The sequence below is a fragment of the Solenopsis invicta genome, chromosome 7 (genome assembly GCF_016802725.1).
Source record: "Solenopsis invicta isolate M01_SB chromosome 7, UNIL_Sinv_3.0, whole genome shotgun sequence".
In the NCBI taxonomy this organism is placed as follows: Eukaryota; Metazoa; Arthropoda; class Insecta; order Hymenoptera; family Formicidae; genus Solenopsis; species Solenopsis invicta.
The window spans coordinates 11,275,440-11,296,162 of record NC_052670.1 but is presented as its reverse complement, the minus strand read 5'-3'; the positions used below and the strand labels follow the sequence as shown (position 1 = coordinate 11,296,162).

The 20,723-nt window shown below is 35.9% G+C and overlaps 1 protein-coding gene across 11 annotated transcripts in view; it reads right to left on the bottom strand.

Annotated features, from left to right (window-relative positions):
- Nucleotides 1-20,723, bottom strand: part of LOC105202434 (dystrophin, isoforms A/C/F/G/H) — a 508,516-nt gene that overhangs the window by 108,377 nt on the left and 379,416 nt on the right. For 10 of the 11 annotated variants that reach the window (XM_039451747.1, XM_039451745.1, XM_039451744.1 and 7 more), the window contains one exon: nt 17,240-17,412. In XM_039451747.1, the coding sequence (XP_039307681.1) occupies nt 17,240-17,412 (173 nt within the window). The remainder of the gene's footprint in view (nt 1-17,239; nt 17,413-20,723) is intronic. The other variant, XM_039451743.1, reaches the window with a different exon arrangement.

Below are 20,723 nucleotides of genomic sequence, written 5' to 3'. Positions count from 1 at the left end.
TGATACTAAAAAATAGGGGTCGATCGGCGAGATGGACAAAAATGAACAAACACATCCGAATTGGCATTAATAAATGTACACGGAAAAAGAATCTAATTGTATAAATTGGAAATCTGGTAGATTAAGATTAAAAAATTACAACTCATTATATATATATTGTTAAATCTATTTAACATTCTAGCTATAAAAATCAGAAATTTAATATAATTTTGATTGGTAATACAAAGTGCATTTTTGTACGTAATTCTAGTTGGAACAATATGGTTCATAATATTAAATTTTAAAAGCGTTTTTAGAATAGATTCTGATGGAATAGATAGATAAAGATATTCGTAAATTATTGGAGGATTAAGTTGGGAAATCTAAAAATGTTTTTATTATACCAACAAGACGATGCAGTGGAATGCATTTTGATGAAATCAAACAAAATATTTCTAATACACCATGATTGGACTCAATATTTTATAGCTAGAATGTTTGATAAATTTAAGATTAAAGAATTTGATTAATACTTAGGTTTTAGAATCCATCAAATTTCGCCTAGAGAAAAGTTTCTTCGAGTCAAAGAAATTTGTTTGAATTAAAGAAACTTGTGCATTGCTATACGGTTAAAGAAAAGTTTCTTTAATTTGAAAAAGTTTTTTGATTGCTCCTTTTATTAGAATTAAAGAAATAGTTTGGTTATGCAACGCAAATCTTTTTTAAACAAAAAATGTATTTTTATAACCAGAACAACTAAATTTCTAAATAAATTTGTATCAGTATTTTCTTTGAAGAATCATTTGTTTAAATTAAATAAATAATGTGAACAGATAATTTATTTACTTTAAAAAAACCTAATAATGTCATTTCTTGAAATCAAATAATTTTCTCAGGTATTTTTATTTCAACTTAAAACAAACCAAGTTAAAGAAACGATTTCATCAACTTAAATATAACTCTTCTCCGGTGTTCTAACTTATATTCATTAGAATTTTTCATTAAAAATTTATACTACACTAAATAAATTTAATATGAAGAATTGGTACATTCGATAATTTCAAGAAGAATTTTGATTCGTTCATTTTCCAATACTGGTTGGATCGATCAGATTTCCAATTTTTCCAAGCAGATTTATTTTAAAGTGACACACAAAATCTTTCTTGACGCGGTTAAGATCTTAAAAATACATCTCAATAAACTATGAGGAAGTGAAAACTGCTTTATATTTGTTATAAAAAATAAATTACTGGATATACGCTAATATCTGTCCGAATGAATGTTATTATTGCAACGAGAGGAAAATAAATGATATCATGTGATATATCCATTGGTATTATTCGCCCGGAAAGGATCAGTAATCTCAAATAAGTCCCGACCTACCGCAGGACGCTACCAAATCCACTCCTACCGGATTGTGGCAGTTCCGTTAGAATCAGCTACTACGCTTGTATTCAGTAAGTTATGAGCTCCGTTCGATAGCAATTCCGATAAACTTCTGGTTCACGTGTGAGTTTACGTGTTTTACAGTTGTTTGCGTTGGTGCCGCATATTACTTTACGTATAAATCCATTATGTATGAGATGGAAAACGTAACCCTTGCAACGTCCCGCATATTTTTCAATATTTTAGTGTGCGACTCTTTCGTACGATTATTCCGAAGATCAAAGGTATTTCTTGATCGCGGTCAGTCTACAGGACAATAAGTTGACAATCACAAAGAAAGCGGTGTCCGATTCGACGTTCAATTGCGAACGATTGCCGCTTTCGAACGAGGCAACAACGCGCGAAATTGACGGCAACCGCTGTCAATCAACACGGTTTACCGTATATAATACGTATTCGGTATATAAAATGTACGGATCGTTCAAATCGCGAAAAACCGGTGGAATATTGGCGTGGTTAATTAGATCTCGCCGGCGATCTATTGCGTAATTTAATATGCGGTTCGCAGAAAGCGCAATATAAACTTTTGCCGGTAAAACGGATTCGCAACGCGAGCGTTGCGGAGCGTTTGTGCAAATAACAGTAACGCATATTTTGTCGCGATTCTGTGTTCGAGCTGCAACTTCCGCGCGTTCCGTATCGCAGCCTGGGCAAACAGTTGAAATATTTTTGCTGATGTTTTTCATATTCACATAACTGTGCCGCAAGATTATATCTAAATATGATATGTGACGATCTCAGTGCATGATGATATGTGACGATCTCAGTGCATGCGTATCCGGTAAAATGGTATAACTGTTTTCGGCTGATGCGTTGTAAAATACAAGAGGCAAATTTAGTTGTATATCGTGCGTTGCGACGTTGATGGCTTAATAAACTTCGGTTGTTTGTCAAAATATCGCGGCAAGAGAGATTACATAAATGATATATAGTATTTTGAAATTTAAATAAAACAAGATATAGACGTACAAATGACCTTTGTACACTTTATATTTTATTTTTTTGTAAGAAACAAAACAATTTTTCCATTATATTTCTAATATTTTTCTAAGCGATAATGTAGACGCGTACAAGTTACAGAATTCATTTTTTTTTTTTTAAATTACGTTAATCGAAAAGTTACCCAATTGCTCGCTCTTCTCAAATTTCGATCTGTACTGAGAAACAAAAGCTCTTCTACAATGAACTCGTTGAGACTGCATTAGCGTGCAAATCGGATTAATATCGCACCTTACGGAGACTTTTCTGATTGTGCATATTGCCCGAATCGATTACAGAGCGGTCGAGAGAGGCATGTGGTTAATCCACCTCGCGGATTTGCACAGCGGCGCCGAATCGGGGAGCCGCTTGAATCGGTTTATGGCATTTCCTAATGAGAACGCAAATACCGAAGCGAGGAAATTACCCGGCGGGAAGAGCGATGCCTATACATTTAGATCGCGGGAATTCCCGGGATATGCTAGGGAAATTTCGAACCATTTTTCTCGTCGGCCCGGGCGGGCGGCGGGATCGAGCGATCGGGCTCAAACGCACCGGCAACGATTTTTGATTGAGCGTGATCGATATAGGTCGGACGTTACACGCGGGCTAGCCGTGGAGCCAACCACGGTTCGTAATTTCTACAGTATAACAATATTAGTCGGAAATGCCTTTGAACGTCAAAGGTGAACGATATTGACTAAGTTTGACCGATATAAACAGCGAGAACGCGAACTGAATATACAGCGCAGCAACTTTGCTCTGTTCATAACAGATCAAATCCCTCTAATCTTTATTGATCTATACGCAATTTGATTCGAACATTTTACCCGAAAGAGCCGCAGTGAGGTATAGTTTTTTCGGTTAGAAATTCGTTCTTCGTTTAAGATAAAGATCGACCGTAATTATTTATCTTTTTCAAATGGCAGACGAGGACAAAAAGGATGGACTCGTGAATTATTTCCGCGCACGAATTAAACATATGTTTTTCTTTCTAAAAAAAAAAGGATCGTCTTAAGTAGATCATGATGATACAGCGGCACGCGGAAGCCCTTTGTTCCATCGAGAATCTTATTTCAAAGATTCCGCTTTGAGTAACCGCGCGCGGCTGAACGGAAAGCTTCTTCTTTTTCTCATCATTTCCTCGCCGGTACAATGCGCGGATCAGTCGCCTTCTTTCTAGCCCACGATCACAGCGTCGTCAACTTCAGTTGGCCGACACAATACGACCGGACCTGATGCTGTGCGTTCCGCTGCATCCTTAGCGGAGGAGCCTCCAGCCAGCCGGAAATTAAAATTTCTGTCCGGGTCAAGTCGTCGGGGTCGCGCTCGTTCACGCTCGATGAACACGAGACTCCCTTCTTTCACCCGGTTTCGCCTCGTTCATTCCTACGTCCGTCACCCACGGTTGCACAGAGACCCGACGGATCATCCATCGATCTCTCCGCCGCCCATTGGAATCCATTTTCCCGTGGAATCGTCCGCGATTTGTATCCGTGACGATAGCTGACGATGCTGGCGGTTACGTGCCCGCTTCCGGCCAATTTCCTTTCGCGGGACCCGGACATCGGCGCGGAAACGCGGACGGAGAAGGTGAAAACGCGGTTTAACGGATACTCATGCCCCGTGCCATTTGCGAGAACGTTACAAATTTGAGTCACGCTCACACGCCCGTACAGGAGGAAGTGAAAAATGAGCGATCGCGCGAGAAATAGATCTGCAATAAAGGGAAATAGAAAAATACGATGATGGGCTGATGGCATGTATGCGAAGGTATATGAAACGTGCATTTCAGGAACTCAGATACGCGTGAAAATTATTAACGGAAACATTTTCTGATAAGCATAGATTTTAAAATCATTTCTATGCTGGCGACTGTTTTGCGCTCATATTAATTTTAATTTTCCAATTTTATGTAGAGAAATAGTTTTTCACTACTTTGAGTTTTTTGTTCTTTATAAAATATTATACTGACAATGAGAGAAAAGTGTTTGATATTTGTGACTATAATTGCGTAATAAAATAATTATGGTTAGGAGCTCCATTTTTATTTAGTTATTACTATTATACTGTTAGTAATAATGATCTTGTGTTTATAGTTCTATCAGTTATAAAAAAATTCCGCTATAAATAATTCTAAATATTAATACAAAATATGTAAAAGTAAAATAAATATTTCTATATATTAAATGCAATCACAATTATAGTAAAATATAATTATTTTTAACATTCGTTTACTATTTACGTAGTAACAACGTAATAATAATTAATCATTGCAATTTGCATCGTTAAAACAATTATAAATATATAATTGGCAACGAAAATGACTATAAATTATAGTTAAATTATGGCAATCATTTTTATATAGTAAAATATGACTTTTTTGCAATTATTTGTAATTTTTTATCGCAAAAATATTATAATAAGGCAGTCACAAATATGCATGAGAACAATCTTACAAATTAAAGATTTATTGATCTAAAAATCCCACGACAAAACACGGTCTTTTCAATTATTTTTCTTGGCAGCCGCTTCTTTTTAAATCAGAAAATCAATTTGCACACACCGTGCGGTATATTGTACAGCAAATCAATCTGCCAAGAATACATCGAGAAATTTGAAAATCGAGTTTGCAGAGAATCTATTTCGCTTTCCAATATTAAGGTGCATCACGGCACTGATTCTTCTTCATTTTTCTGCTGCACGTGAATACATTTCAGTTTCCAATAGATGTCGTGCGCAGTTGTTAGAAGATTGGTAAAACGAAAACTTTAATATTATTATATATATTCATTATTATTATGTATTTTATATATAAACTAATAATACATAAAATTAAATATTAAATAAATTATTCATTTTATTAAAATAAAAAACGTATTGTTTACATGTAAATTATAGAAGCGTATAAAATATATACTAGAATACATAGCTTTCCTACAAAGCTACACACTCGGAAAAATATTATGTTTAAATCGATAAAATCTTTTCTTTAAGTTGAAGTAAAAATACCTTTGAGAAAAATAAATAAAAAATTTATTTGAAGAGATGAAATCACGTTAGTAGTCTTTTTTAAAGTAAATAAATTATTTGTTTAATAATTTTTTAATTCAAAGTAAGAACTGACAGAAATGTAAGAAATAATTCAGCTGTCTGGTTTTAAAAACGTTTCTTTCATAAAAAAAATAATAATAAAAAAAAAAAAAAAAAAAGCATCGCTATTTCTTTGATTCTAATGAAAGGAAGAATCAAAAATTTTTTTCAACTCAAAAGAATTTTTCTTTAACCATAGTAATGCACAAATTCTTTTTATTCAAACAAATTTTGTTAATTCGAAGAAACATTTCTCTGGGTGCGTGCGATTATTTAGTTTTTCATCTTTTAGAATTTATATTCATAAATTTAACGTTTGCTATATTAAAAAATAATTCAAGTAATCTGTTTACGATTTCCAAACATGATCGCATGATACGAAGGCTAATCCATCGGGAAAACGAACGTGCGAGAAATTGAAAACGAATTAGAATTTTTCAAAAGGGTGACTTTGACTGAAACAATCTCGAATAGGTGATGCGCACGTACGCTTTCGAATGTGCTCGCGGCGAATTCGGCTCTTGTCGATTTTTCGAAACAACGGCCGAAAAAGCTTTCCCTCGATGATCCAAGTGCACTAACATCTCCGCGCGAGCAAAGTGCCATTTTCGCGATTCGTGAAACGGAGCTCGAGGCGGCCGGCTCGGACCTACGGTCTTTAACCGGGTCTTTAACTCGAGATTAACGGGGAAAATCCTGCGTTCGATCGACTGCGCTCATAAACGAATGAAATCCAGCGCTCATACGAATTCGCCCGCTCACGTGGGCCGTGCGGCACACACGCGGGATTTAGAATGGTTAAGTAAACGTCGGGTCGCATCTGGCGCGGAGGACGTAATGCCCGGCAATAAGGACGGTCCCGAATTACGTACCAACGGGACTCGCGCGCACTTTCTGCAGCCCTACATAAACCAAATGTAAGCGCTTTAACATAGGGACTCGTTAACCCTCTCGACCCTCGTAATACCGCGAATACATTCGTAATACTTAAACATCCGTAACTCCGGCAAGCGGTAATGAATATATAAAAAAAAAACAACATGTTTTCATACTACGGAGATAATGGCTAATAAATGAGCGGAGTTATATTGTGTAGTGGATTCGATAGAATAAAATGCAACGAATGTAAATGTCGAATTTAAAGACGGACGGCAATAAATAAAAATTATTTTCACGCTGCGTGCAGGCTCGAAACTCTTTTTTATTTTTTACGAATCACGAGCGTGTATAAAAGATTTTTTTTTTCGCAAATTTTTACCTGTCACAGAAAACCTGCATCAATGTCAAAAAATGAAAGAGATATTTGAAGGAGTACAGATATCGGGTATTGGTTGCGCGCCTAGTGATAAATGGATCCTCAAAGCGGTCGTTTCACAGTCTTCCCGGCTAAATTAAACCTGCGACGCTGTTATGGTATCGTTACGCAGTTATTACGTGACACGAAAAACCTGCGCAACGATACTATAACGACATCGTTAAGGTTACAGAATAATTACACTGGGTCGTTAAAGTGCATAGTATTGAATAAAGTTCGAATTGCACTTATCGAACGGGACCAGCGAATATCGACGGTATCTTCTTGAGATTAGCGTTAAGCTGCGTCTTATCATAGCTTTAAGCTTACATTATTGCTTCGCGCCGCGACACACGCGTTGGGAATATATTCCAGCAGACCGGTAGGGATCAGTGAGTTATGGTCGGCCAGAGACCGGATGCCGGAAGGAAGTTTCGGACGGCGCGACAGATTTGTTGACGTCATTGTTGGTGCTCTTGACGCAGCGTCGGTCTCGCGAGCGCTTTTGAATGCTGGAAATGCCATTCGCGTTTCCACACATGTGGATTTGAGACCAACAAATTTGAGAATAACAATAGCACAGCGAATAGCCTGATCGATTTATTAATTGCTACACGAAAAGAATGACTTTTGCTAAAGTTCTTGGAAATTTAATTAGCTATGGATTTGAAAATTTTTATTGCCAAAATGATTAAGTAGGACATTGAAGTATGATGAGAAAGACAAAAGTTTGCAAAAAGTTTTGACATTCTAGCAACCAATTTGAGTGTCCCACATAATTATTTTGATCATCCAATAAAATTATTTTCAGACCGGTATTCAACTAAATTTTTAAGTGCTTCGACAAAAACATTCTTGCCAAGTTCTCGAGCTTGTCACTCAACATTTTATTTATCTAAATTGGTTGCATTTTTTTTCGTTCACTAATGCTTTAGTGCTCCATATTTTTAATAAATATGTTCCAAGAAATAAAAAAATTATCCTCACATGTACATGTATGGAAAAAACGATTTCGCTAAAGTATCTAAAAATTTAACTGGATACAGATTTGAAAATAATTTTGCTGGGTCATTGAAATAATTATGCTGGATGTCCAAGTAGGTTGAGCAACGATAAAAAGTTTTAGCATTCCACCAACTAGTTCGAGTGGTCCAACATAATTATTTTGGTGACCTAACAAAATTTTTTTCAGATTTCTGCATCCAGTTAAATTTTTAGATACTTCAACAAAACCGTCCTTTTCGTGTATAAATTTTTTAATCGAACGTAACCATTATATTGTAACTTCTTTTATGAGTGCAGTTTTACAACTGATTTGGTACTGTCCATTTTTCTCGCACTGTCATATAGAAGCGTGTCATAGAATCGTTCAGCACCATCGTCATTACGATTGATCACAAGCGTCGCGTCTCTTCGTTATTGCAGCTAGCAACTTTCCATTTTTACGTTCGCTTTTCCGTCCGCGTTCTCGCGTCCTGGTCACGAAGGCATTGCTTCGAGTTTTGTGGGATATCGGCAAACCAATTCGATTTTCTCTCCCTCTTCTCTTTCTCTCTCACTCTGTTCTTTCGCATTCGACCATTTCTTCTCCCCGATTCCAACAAATTCCCTACAACGATCGTACGTTTCGTTATCGAACGCTGCCGTCTTCATGTTGCCGCGCGTTACCACACGTTACGTGCGACATCACGTAAAAATAACTTTCGATTTGCTACAATCGGGAGAGAGAAAAAGGCCCGAACGGGCAGCGCTGAACGTGCTTGTACGTGACAGTCTCCGCGGCGGACGTGTCTCGTTCAGGGGAGCAGCCGGCGAGCGAGCACCGTTGCCGCGCACCGGGGGCCAACTGATAAGACTCGCCGAGCGATTCATCACGACCCTGCGATTATCTGGCTGTCAGTTCCGGTCCGGCGATGGATCAAACGTCGTGTCCCGCGCTGTCGGTGTCGCGGCGTGTGTTTTTGCCCTCGCGACTTGTCCGCTCCGCTCGCGTGATACGCGGACGGATCGGACGTACGGCGCGTTCGGTCGCGTAATCTGGCTCGAAATTATTCCCCTCCAGATAAAGTTCCGTCAATCTTATTTATGGAAATGCCATTGATCAAATGAGAAGTTATTCTGGTGTGCTACCTGTGTCTCGCGCACGCGCCCACGGGGCGTGAGAAATATCTATGATTCTCGTATCTCGAAATATCTCTCATAAGTACGTGTTATCTTTAAGAATATATATTTTTATATTAAATATGTGCAATGTATTAAAAATTTAATAAACAAAGGAAAGATAACTTGTTCTTTTACTAATAAATTAAATTTAAATTTTGTCCTTAACGTGAGAAAACATTCTGCAAAGAATTCTCGAAAAAGATAGATAATAGAAAATTTTCAATTTTAATTTACAAAAAAAAATGTATTAAAAATAGCAATTTTTATCCAAATTTCGTAATATACATATACAGAAAAAACAATTTTACTGAAATACAGATCTGAAAATAATAATGTTAAACCATTTAAAAAATTGAAAGAATATTTAACACATTGTTTGTTTAGTAGTATGAATGTTTATATATTGTATATTAATTTGGTATAATGTCAAAATTGTTTCAGCAACGTTATCATGCTTCGTCATTCTATATAATTGTTTTGATGGTCTAACATAAAATTATTTTCTGATTTGTATCTACATAGTTGAAAAATTTGTGTTACATTTAACAGTTATTGCATGTCCCAAACACTACTCAAATTTTTGTGTTAATTATATAAAATTATGTCAGAACATAATATAAATACAAATGTACAAAATTAACACAAAAGAGTAGCACTTTAATACAAGTTTAAAAACAAATTATAGAAACACATATTAATATAATATTTAATACGTTTCGTTCATTTATCTTAGAATTAATGTTTCAAAATTACATTATTTTTATATCATTTATTTATTTATCCACAAATTTTATTATCTTGACACTAAGAAATGTTGAATACAAATTTAACATAAAATATTTAAATAACATATTCAAATTAAACTACCGCTCGAGTGTGTTAAAAATTCAACACAGAAATTTTAGGACATAAATACACAATGCTTTTTACTGTGTAGCTAAATTTTTAGATGCTGCAATAAAATTGTTCTTTCCGTATATCCTATTTTAAATTCACCATTATATATTTTTCGCTAATTTCTTGTCTTTAGGACTTATTGAAAAGATTCAAAGGTTTTAATTAACCCAGCGAAACACGCAAATCACTTTGACCGTAAAAATGATTTATATTCTCGACTGCGCTTCTATAGAACGCTACTTCGCGAAATGTGTAGGTTCTCCTACCGGTTGGTAAACGGGAAGATTGAGGCTTAAGCTTCATTCGAGACTCCGGGCCATCGTCAAAGGCTATATCTTCAATTGTGCACAAGAGCTACGTCGGCGTTTCGCTTTCGTCCGCTTTAGTGTACACGCGTGCAATGAATACACGCGTGAACGCACCGTTGCATCGATCTAAGCAGTAATATTGCAGCCGAGACGTCCATAATTATTCCTCCCAATTCCTGTTTCGCGTTAACAAGTATAGCGCATCGCTTTGGATCGTCTTCGACTTTGCAGCGTCTTGCCTCCGTTACCGGACTTTGTGTATGCACGCGCCGCACCGTGTCCCGACGCCCGTCGCCTGTGGGGCATCCTCAGTCTTCGCGTAGTGCAATTTCATTTGCAAAATACGGCGAGAGCGCGTTTTCGCCGGCCTTTCGGATTTTTCCGCGTCGATACATCGACGCTTCGAAGCGCGATGGAATATTAATTCGTTCCGATCGAGCGTGGACGACACGTTTATGCCTCGCAGGCACTCGAATTCTTTTTCATTTTGCCCGTGTTTTTCATTGAACTGTTGAATCCCGCGTCAGCTGGTCAGTAAATAAATTCGCAATTCCGCTGTGAAAAAAAAACGTGCGGATAAAAAAAACATTAATAGGTATAGGTAACCATTTATCATCGCTCAGTTATAAATAAGCCGAGCGTGTTGCGTAATTCAATATTTTAACACTCGCACACATGTAGCACGTAGCACGCCGTACCGCGTGTGAATATCTAAATTTAAATTATAAAATTCACGTGGCATAAAAATTTACTGGGGGGGAAAAAAAAACGGAAGACGAAGTAGGATCCTCCGAGCGTAACTATATCAATGAAGATTTATCGGTTCATAACACACCGCCGATTGTCGGTGTTGTAATTTCACGCGTCCGTAGTTGCGGCCGAACGCAAAACTCATACCTGTGCGAACTTTCGCGGTAACACCGCGTGCGCTGGCAATTTGCTCTCTTTTTTCTTCTCTCTTTTTTTTTTTGCTTTTGCCGCGAACAATAGGTCATTCGGGATGAACCGCGCTAGCAATTGTTACACAAGTTTACGCGACTCGAGCTGTGCGGGAGAGACGGGCGACGGGCAGCGGCGCGGCGCGGCGCATCGCCTGCAAACACTCGCGCGGTTCGTAAACCTTTATTTGCCGTCCGGATGCTGGTGCGCGCCGGGGAAGCACTGCCGGATGTTGGACAAGTCCGAAAAGTCCGCGTATCCGACCGCCGGATGCTGTCGCCGTCGCTGGCAGCGTGCGTGCCGAGGTAACTAATTGCCCCTCTCCCTCCCCCTCCCCCTTCCCAGGGGTATTGATTTTGCACGGCCGGTTCCGGTATCTTGCGGGAAAACAAAAAGTATAATCCGCGCGAGTGTTACGACGGCGAAAAGAGGGTCGGCCGGACGGCTTTTTATCCTCGTTAATCTACGTCGAGCGTGGCGAGACGGTTGCATCGATCACGAAGTCCACTTAACGTGCATTTTGATAAGTCATTGCGATGTTTATTTCTGGCGGGACACTTTCGCAAAGAGCATATTCCTGTTGCGCGCAAAAGCGCCTCCGCTAGTCCATAAATTTAGCGAATTCGACGTGGAGGATTAACGAAGATTTTGTTAATGAAGACCGCATGAGGTATCGCGCCGGAAATCGCATTTATCAAATCCGATTTTGATATTATGTATCCCAGGTGTTTTTAACGAAACATATTTCTAAAACTCTAAATTGATATTTATGCGTATTTCACTTGAAATTGACTGAAAGCGTAAATTTTATTGCGCAGGGGAAAGTTGCTGAATACGTACCTATTCAATATTTCACATTTTTTTATTTCGTGTATGCGACATTTAGTGACAAAAATAAAAAGTAAGAAGAAAGTAATATAGACAAAAATTTAACAAGTTTTATTTTGTTTTCTGCATGCTATCAGTATTTTGAAAAAGCAGGTACATCTGACATAAATTTTTCATGAATTTATATAGATGGTAATAACATATTATAATTACGTAATTTTAGTTTGAATTGTTATATTTTCATAAAAGAAGACTTGTAGAGTATTTTACATTTATTGTATATGCATACTTAAAATTACTGTAAAAATTAAAACTATTAGTAATGTATTAATAAGAATACGTCAGTTACAAAAATAAATTCAAGCCAGTTTTATTTCGGTGTTCTTATCTTTTTATTATTGTTATTTATTAATTATTGAATGATTCATCGCTTTTTCGATAAATTATTAATAAAATAAATATTAATAGTTCCTTGTATTTTTAATTACTTTAATTCATAAATTCGATATTTTTGATAACGATACGATTTAAAATCACTTAGTTAGATGGCCGGTTTTTTAAATCATATATTTTTTGCAGCATTTTACAAAAAATATTTATAATAAATTAATTTGTTATTACTGCAAAGTAATGTGTAATAATAAATTATTGATGAAATTCGAGCTTCCATTTTAAACTTTAATTTGATTCTAAAATAGCACCAAATACGAAATATAGTAAAGACTAGCTTAAGTGCTAAGCAACTTTCCCCTACCTATGCCTAATTCACAAAATATATTCAATTTTTTCAGCTTGAGCTAATGTAATTAATGTTACAAAGAAAATCAATGTATTTTTTCATCGAGAAATTCGCAAACCATCCAGGAGTTATGACAAAAATTACAACTAAAGCGTGCTGTACACGAAGAATCACGTATTCGTGTTTGAGTAAATTATCATTTATGGCGAATTTCTCTGCGGTCGACCGTCAGTTTGCAACAAGCGAAATTGTTGTCACACATGCCACGCGGAGTTGAGTTAATCTGAAAAATTTTCCCACAAACAACATTGGCGGTATTCACCAATGATTTCGTTGAGCCCAGTGCCAAAAACGATCGTCCGTCGAATTATCGGCTTTGGCATTTGTGGCTTGATTGCGGAGTTACCCCTAAAGTGCTGCTACGGACGATTTGAAGGAGAAAGAGAGGTAGGGTAGGGAGGAAAAGAGAACATGCGGAAATGAGAGAGATCGGCCGATAGATACAGATTGACGGACAGAGAACGAAGGCTGACGAAGAGAGTCGGTAGATACCGATAAATATGGTCGGCGAGCCTGAATCTCTATCCCCTTCTATACGTGACGCCCTCCTAGTTCGCATCCTGCACGAATATCTCTTCGGTAATCAAGCTCCTGGCCGCAATTCGGACTAATTAATGGAGACTGATTGCACGGGTCTTTTATCGGAATTAACCTCAATGCTGACTTCGTACTGTCGCAAGACTTATTTTTCCTGCTAACGGATGCTTCGCATTGATTAGATTAAAATAAATTTTTGCAAAAAATGCTCTTTGACGATGATTGCTTGCCATCCTTAACTTGCAGAGGCTGATGAGAAATCAATAATTATTTTGAACTTCCTTCTTGATGACATTTACGTCCAATTACCATTTTGTGATCGAGATTCAAGCAAAATGAAAATGTTTTAACTTATAAATTTATACAAAAAAAAAAAAAAAAAAAAAAAACAGATTAAAACAGAATTAATATATTAAAACTTCTTTTATCAAATGCTCGGAGCAACATGTAAAACTCGATGAAGCTACAGCGATTTAATCTGCTATAGTAATTTCGATCCAAGTCAGATCTGTTAAGATTAAGCAAAATAAAGATATCTGCTTTAAGAAATCTCTGCCTGTATCTATCCCCGATACGTATCTGTTCCTGTATTTATATACGAAAAAGATTGAAGAGTTGTAAGACCTAACATAAAAAGTGAGCTGCTCTATGGTTTTTCGTCACTGCAACTTTATGACATCCACGTCGATATTTTCTTTCACGCAATTTGTTCTGCAGAAACGAACGAATTCCATCCCTCGAAAGTTACGATAGTCTCTTAAAAATAAATAAAGTTTCTATAATTGCGACTTTTATATTTCTTCAAGATTTTTCTTTCTCAATGCACAGGGAAAAAGAAAACACTTTGATTAAAACTGTACCGCCGAAGCTGAAGATTGGATGATATTGTCGTAAGCCGAAAATGTTATAAGATATAACTTTGACGTCTTGGCACGTCTTAATCACTTACTCTAATAGCGACGTGGAGTTTAATAACGAGTTTGTGATGGAGAAATCAAATTGGATAGGCCAAATTCCATGTAAACGGCCGAAATTGTTCGCGAGTTGCGCCCGGCGCTTTACTGACAAATCGCTGGAACTTTCCTCCTATCCCGGCGTACATCATCAAACCACGGACTTTCTCTTCGGAAATATCTGGATACCCTTCGACAACGCGCAGTTGCATAGTTGTCCACGCAAAGTTTACGACGGATCTCGGAGTCGATGTTCGGGCCCAGAATTAACACACCGCTACAAAGTTTCCGCGGGGAATCCGATTACGGCCGACCACGGTAAAGTCCCCGCAAATGGATTTGCCGTGAAAGTTTCCAAAAACGTTAATCGATCGATTGGTCGTATGGCCAATGATGTCGGATGAGCCTTGAGCGCGAACTGCGACTAACCCATTTATGCCTTCCGGAATAAGGACCGAATCGTCCAATCAATAACACGATCATTATTAATGATCGAACGATTCTGCACTAGAAATATGTAATACGCATATTCGCTGTATGAATAATAGGGCCAAATTTAATAATTAAAATGAATAAAAGTGATATTCAATATATTGGACATATTCGAGATGTATGATTAACAGTGTATAATTAACTAAATAACGAAAATGAAAATCTGCGCAGAAGTACCGTTGAAAACGATATATTCCGGTTTACAAATTAAACGAGCTCAATAGTTTTACCGTTTAACTAAATGCGATAAAATATTTAAAATATTAAAAAATGTCTAGTGTATGTAACAGGAACTTAGTTTTCCTACATTTTAAATTAAGATCAGATATAAATATCTATTTTTTGCAGCTCCGCAAAGAGATAATCTAAATTAGATTTCAAGTATATAAATTTTATACATAACATTTTATAAAGAATACGTTTCATCAATCCTTCTTCATGTTAGATCGCAATTTTATCAGAGCACATCTATGCAGAATTTGTCTGTCACAACTATCGATACCTACGCTTCAAAGTCTCGAATAAGATATAAATGTTTCCTCGCGAACATTTTTCCTTCTTTCGAGGGAAAGAAGATTTTTCATCGATTGCATTTCCACAGATAGTTTCGCACACTGAGATCGACGAAGCACTTTTATCGACATTCCCTCTGCTCTTTTTATTATAATACTCAACAATGCCCCGTTCGGATGAGCGATATAAAACAAGTAAGAATAACATTATGTTAAGCTATATAGCTTCGCCATGAGATCAATGCGCTTGGATATGGTTACCGCGGAAGTTCGATGCGCTTTCTAACAGTCCACGGTTGCATAGTCGAACAGTCGAAGAGAAGTTTACGCTACGTTTGAGGCTAAATTGGATCACGAATTCTCGAAGTTTCCACCGGAAAATCCTGTGAGGATTTCCTATGAACCGACGGTGCAAACTAAACGAAACTTGCGAACAAAAACGGGAGTTTAGATTCTGCGCCGTTCGATTATTAAAAAATTAAATCTTCCCAAGAGAGGAGATATTAAAAGTAACGTGTTTAATGGTGTGGGAGATTAAGCCTTCGCTTTATCTGATGATTATAATCTTATTTCATTCGCGCGCGTCATTCACTATTCTGAAACGTGAAAATGGCTCTCGAATTGCGCACAATTCGCGCCCTCCAATATAAATTATTTCCGGCAGCACGCAAGAGTGACTCGCTGTATATAATATGTACTACATGACTTTTGTACATTTGTTGATTCTTTTCACAAACGTGCAGTTTTTTAACCAAGCGAACAAGTCAATTTGTTGCCGTAATGAAATTCTCACCTCCGTCGCAGATCTCTTTTTAATGCGCGATTATTTTTACTTTATGCACATAGTGGGCATTATTATGACGCATAACTGCAACGCCATCAAAGCAGAATGGTACGCCGAGAATGCGGAAGCTCATAGTTAATCCACTATTCACCCTCGCAACCCACCCCGTAGAAGAATGTACGAAATTGTTCGCATGTCAAAAGCCAAAACTTTGTAGTGTTACGACCCGCACGGTTCGCTGTTCCGCGAATTTATGTAATGCGTGGGTAAAAATCTCTTCTATTCTCTCTTTTTTTTTGGTTTTTATTAAATTATAGAGACGAAAGATCGCAGGCGCCGCGTATTACGAAATTTCAGCGCTTTTCGCGCTGAGTGCATTGTGCGTTTCGAAGTTATTCTTTTGCCGAAAAAGGCCAGCCCGCACTCCTCCGGGTTGGCCTTTTTCAACGTGTTGATTTACGGCGCCATTTCACACGCGAAAACTGTCTTTTGCGCGATAGTATGAGGAAAAATATCTCCGTTATGAAAATCGGTGCGCCTTATATATTCATTCCCACAATGTTTCGTAATACCCCTTCTACGTGATATTTAACTTATACCGATATTTCTGGAAGAAAAAAAATAAAATACATATATTTTATGATGAACCCTAAACATCTTTTTGTACGAACAGTAAATATCTTTTGTTTACAAATTATTATCATTAGGTATACATAAACACAGAACTATAATGAGAATGCATTATAATAATTTATTTATAATTTTGTTATCGATAAAGCTCGTACATTATTTCCAAAATAATCTCGTTTCATTAAAATTAAATAATAAACAATATTGTTATCTTAAAAGGTATTACACATAATAATTTTCATTTATTTTCCCATTTTTATCAAGAATGATGGTTCGGTTGAAATTTTTTATGGACATGTAATATAATTTTTATTGTTATGTCGTATAAAAGAAGACAATTTTTGTCCCTTATTAGATTATAAAGTTTTTAGTAGCCGTGAAAATAAATTATATTTTAAGCTTATTTATTGCTTATTTTACAAAATTTATTTTCTTTTTTTTCTTCCAAAAATATAAGTCCATCCGAATATTATAATAATCATGTAATTTATGATAAATGTATATAATCGTGAGAGGTTCATTTTTACGATAATTCTTATTTTCATGAATTTCAGAAAACACACAGTTAACGATAATAATGTTAATGATTAGAAATTCTAGCACTTACCTGATTGCCATACTCTTTGCCTTTAGATGATGCCATCTCTGATTCATTTCATCCAACCGGCGTTGTAGCATAACAGCGTCATCTTGACTCGCCAATGAGCTCAATAATTTTCGTCCGGTGCCGTTCAAAGATGCGTAAACGTCTCGGTGCGTTTCAATTTCCGACTGAAGATCCTGCAACAAGCAGGAGGATGCCTCCTTAGATCCTTAAGAACAAGATTACAGGATCCCACGGAAAAGACGACAGTTATTTGAAAAATATATATATGTATATATTTTTCCAAATAACTTAAATATATATACACATATACATATGTTTTTTGTTATATTAATAGTTTCCCCAAAATAAAAAGCAATCGCTAAATACTCGTATAAAATTGTTAAAAAATTTTTTGTCGACTAAAAATTTTAACACATTGCTTGCTTATTCGTCATATTGTTTGTCATTATTTGCGTAAAGAATTAAAAAATATAAAAATAATTTTTATTTCAATTCTATGACAGAGATTCAAAATGGCAACTTTATCGATACAAATTGATATGCTTGATATATATACATAATTAAGAATAGCTTATAAACACGTAATTTCTCTCAAAAAATTTTATAAAATATAGTTATTTGGTAACAATTGATGCAAATTTTTGGAAAAGTGTAAAATAAAAAAAAAATACACTTTCGATTTTAGGACTCGATTTTTTTTATGGAAATGGGGAGTATTCGCGAGGCAGAGAGAGAATTCGCGGTATTTCGTCATCGCGATGACGTGAATTGCAGTCTGCGCGTGGATAGAAATGATTTATATACGAGTTTCCATGTACAACGGTGGTATACGAGTACGTCGGCGCCGACATGCAATGCATGCGCCAATGAAAATAAATCGGCGCCGATGCGAGTGAATTAAGAAATATTCGCTAGCGTCACGGCAAGAACAATAGGATTTGCTTTGTTCCTTTCAAAGTTATGTGTGGCTCGCAGTTACGTGCAAATCTGGTCTTACTTTATACTCCACATTTCTCATCAATATAAAATTAGACAAAAATTGTCATTAAGCCAAATTTTTTCCGAAATTCCAAAATTCTCTTCGCAATAACTTTAAAAATAGTATTTATAAAATATCCAATAATTTAAAAGATTGCATGGAATTAACAAGATATGTATAAAACAATTAGATATGTAAAAAAGTTTTTTCCTAGCAAAAAAGATATTAAAGAAGAAGCACAATTTTCATTAAAAAAATATAAATTCGATTTTTTTTTTAGTTAGTAGGTACGATAGTGGCACGAATATATCTTTAATTGTTTTGAATGGGAATCAGAAATTGATATCTATAGCACGAGTACTAATTTTTAATCTTTTTATAATTTTGAATTTTTTGAATAGTGTAATTTATTATAGGTGAGTTTTTAATTCATCAATTGATCAATAAAGTTGTGTTTTGCGATTGATCAAACGATGATTTAAGAAACTCACTTTATATTTTAGAATACTGAAGCGTGAAGGTTCGAAACGTAAGTCTGCAAAATTGTTTACTCAAACATATTAAAAATACTAAAAAAATAACTTGGGTTAAATGTATTTTCTGTAATAAAGAACTTGCAAACAATGACCATCATATAAAAATATGTATAAAATATTTATAAAATTTAATACAAAATTATTTTATAAGTTTATTATTAAATTATGTTCGAAGAATTTAATTGAAAAATGCAGTAATTAATTATATAGTCCATTTTAATATAATCTACATTTAATAACGGTAATGTAAATCTATCAAATTAAAAATAGAAAAATATGAAAAATTAATTTGTAAAAACAAAAATATACATAAATATTAAATACATATGTGAAAAAAAACAAAACAGACGGGGTTTGTTATCTTTTTTTTATAAAAATCGTATTTAATAAAAAAAATTGGTTTTTTTCTATTTACCTCCAGAAATAAAATATTTTTTAAATTGATAATATGTAATTTCTAAAAGCAATTTAAGCTAGCGCAATTAATAACTAATTGATAGCCAAATGGAATCAGTTTGTGTTAATAATAAAGTTGTTATTATAAAACAGTTATACAATTGATGTTTAATTGAATGTTAATAGTTTGCTTTAATATTACACATAGACATCATTTCATTCAAACTCGTACAATTATTATTGCTTTATATTATCGTATGTTTTATACCTATAATATAGAATAATAATATTTGCACTTTAATGTAGATAATATAACGAAGAATGTAATAATTTATAGAATATTTAATTTTGTCATAAAGATTTCGCATATATTAACATGGTATTTTATCATAAAGATTACCCATATATTAATATGATTATATTAATATGGTAGAAGTAAAAATAATTACCAAAAATCCGTGCCACTCATGCGAATACGCGACACGTGTTTAATACAATGTCACAAAATGTTTGAAAATAAAAAAGATATAAAAGAGGAACGTTCCCCAGAGAAATAACATACAACAGCAACGACACTACAAAGTCCATGAAATATCTTTCGTTTCCGTTTGCCGCGGCGTTGTCTTAATCTGAAACCGTCTGCCTGTCAACGACGGTCGCGCTCTCTTTTCAAATCCCCAGCTCTTCCCTGCCTCCTCCCCCCCCCCTTCCTCGTTTCTAACCCTCTTCAATTTTTGACACGCACGAATTGAAGGCTGCAATCTCGAGAACGATTCTGGCCCAGGACTCGATTCCCATCTGGGTCGATGATCGACGGGTCAGAGCGAGATATTTTTCAGCTGCAGTTTCCGCGCGAATTGACGCCGGTGACACCCGGTGTGCATCGCGGAGACACGCGTAATGAAAAAAAAAGGAAGGGGAGAACATGGCGCTCGCTTTTCTCTCGAAAAAAAAAGGAGTAAATATATCGACGAGAGGCTGCCGCTTGCGTCGGAGAACTCGCTCCGGAAAATTGGGCACATCGATCAAACGGGGCTCCTACCCAACGACAGACGGACCGTGCGTCCGTCGAGCGCTCGAATTGGTAACGTTTAATTGGCGCTCTTGGTGGCAGCTTGCGCGGAAGCTAATTTCGTTTAAAGCTCGACGGGCGCGTGCACTTTGGTTCTCGAAATCCACCAGATTATGAATTACTAGCTCGGCAAACAGTGACGCCCGGCAATAAATATTACGGATGCCGGATAATATTTTTCGTGTATTTCGAGTCGTATTGTGTTCGCTGCAGCAGTCGCGCGCTATTTAACAACGTGGATGTAAGAATGAAGACACGAGAAAGATATATAGGCGGAAATATAAATTAGTTAAGCCGCATTAATCTCAATATTTGCATGTACGCATGCACGCCTGAAATTAGTTATTACAATGGTAATTCATTTTATTTCTACACGTAGGTTCTAAAAAAAGAAAGATCATAATGCTAATTCGAGAATATAACACGAGTTTATAACATTTCTTTCGTTACAATTGTTAAATAAATTCGACTGTATATACTCATCCAATTTCAAAGTTAATA